Here is a 705-nt window from a genome sequence, read left to right on the forward strand (position 1 = left end):
AGCAGCCGGTTCTGCCAGTCTTTCAGTTGCCATGCTATTCGTCCTCACCTTACGCGGCCCCGAGAAACGTAGGGCGAAGCGACTCCGGATGAGCGCGTGGTCATAGTCCACAAATGTGTTCCAAAACGACCGGCAGTCAGTTATGGAACCGCGCCATCGGTAACTGATGGCAATATGGTCGATTTGAGTTTGTGGCCGGCCTGTTGTTGGAGGACACTAAGTGGACAGACGACGTTTGCTATTTCGGAAGTTCGTACTGCATAAAAACAGTCTGCGATCAGCACACAGCTGAAGCCAAGTCCAGTCCATGTCGACCTTCTAATTGAGTCTCAGGTGCACCACGCTTGCCAACTTACGCATTCATATCTCCGGCAACCATTTCAGATGTCTGAGCTTTTAGCTCGCCGCAGCAGAGCATTCAGGGCGTCGTAAAACCTGTCTTTGATGGCGTCGGAGCTAAAGTCAGTTGGGGCATAGGCAGACACGATAAACAAACATCTATCAACTTGCCGTTTGTGAGACTCCTTCACAGACGTTGATAGCCGAACCGCGCAGAAGCGACTATCAACAGGTATCCAGTCACGTAAGGATGCTTGCGCCCGGTGACTTAGCACAATACCAACCCCCGCACATCCCACCGCAGCAGCCTCTGGATCACCAGAGGTGCGTAGCCGGAAGCGAGTGGAGACTGATGGGGCGGTTAAC

General features: G+C 53.0%; 1 protein-coding gene across 1 annotated transcript in view; it reads right to left on the reverse strand.

The window, feature by feature from the left end:
- Window positions 1-380: 380 nt before the first annotated feature.
- Window positions 381-705, reverse strand: part of T265_00333 (hypothetical protein) — a gene marked incomplete at both ends in the record, with an annotated part of 6,730 nt that continues 6,405 nt past the window's right edge. The window contains one exon of the mRNA XM_009164078.1: window positions 381-688. Coding sequence (XP_009162342.1) covers window positions 655-688 — 34 coding nt within the window. The remainder of the gene's footprint in view (window positions 689-705) is intronic.

The sequence above is a fragment of the Opisthorchis viverrini genome (assembly GCF_000715545.1).
Source record: "Opisthorchis viverrini unplaced genomic scaffold opera_v5_3, whole genome shotgun sequence".
NCBI classification, from domain to species: Eukaryota; Metazoa; Platyhelminthes; class Trematoda; order Opisthorchiida; family Opisthorchiidae; genus Opisthorchis; species Opisthorchis viverrini.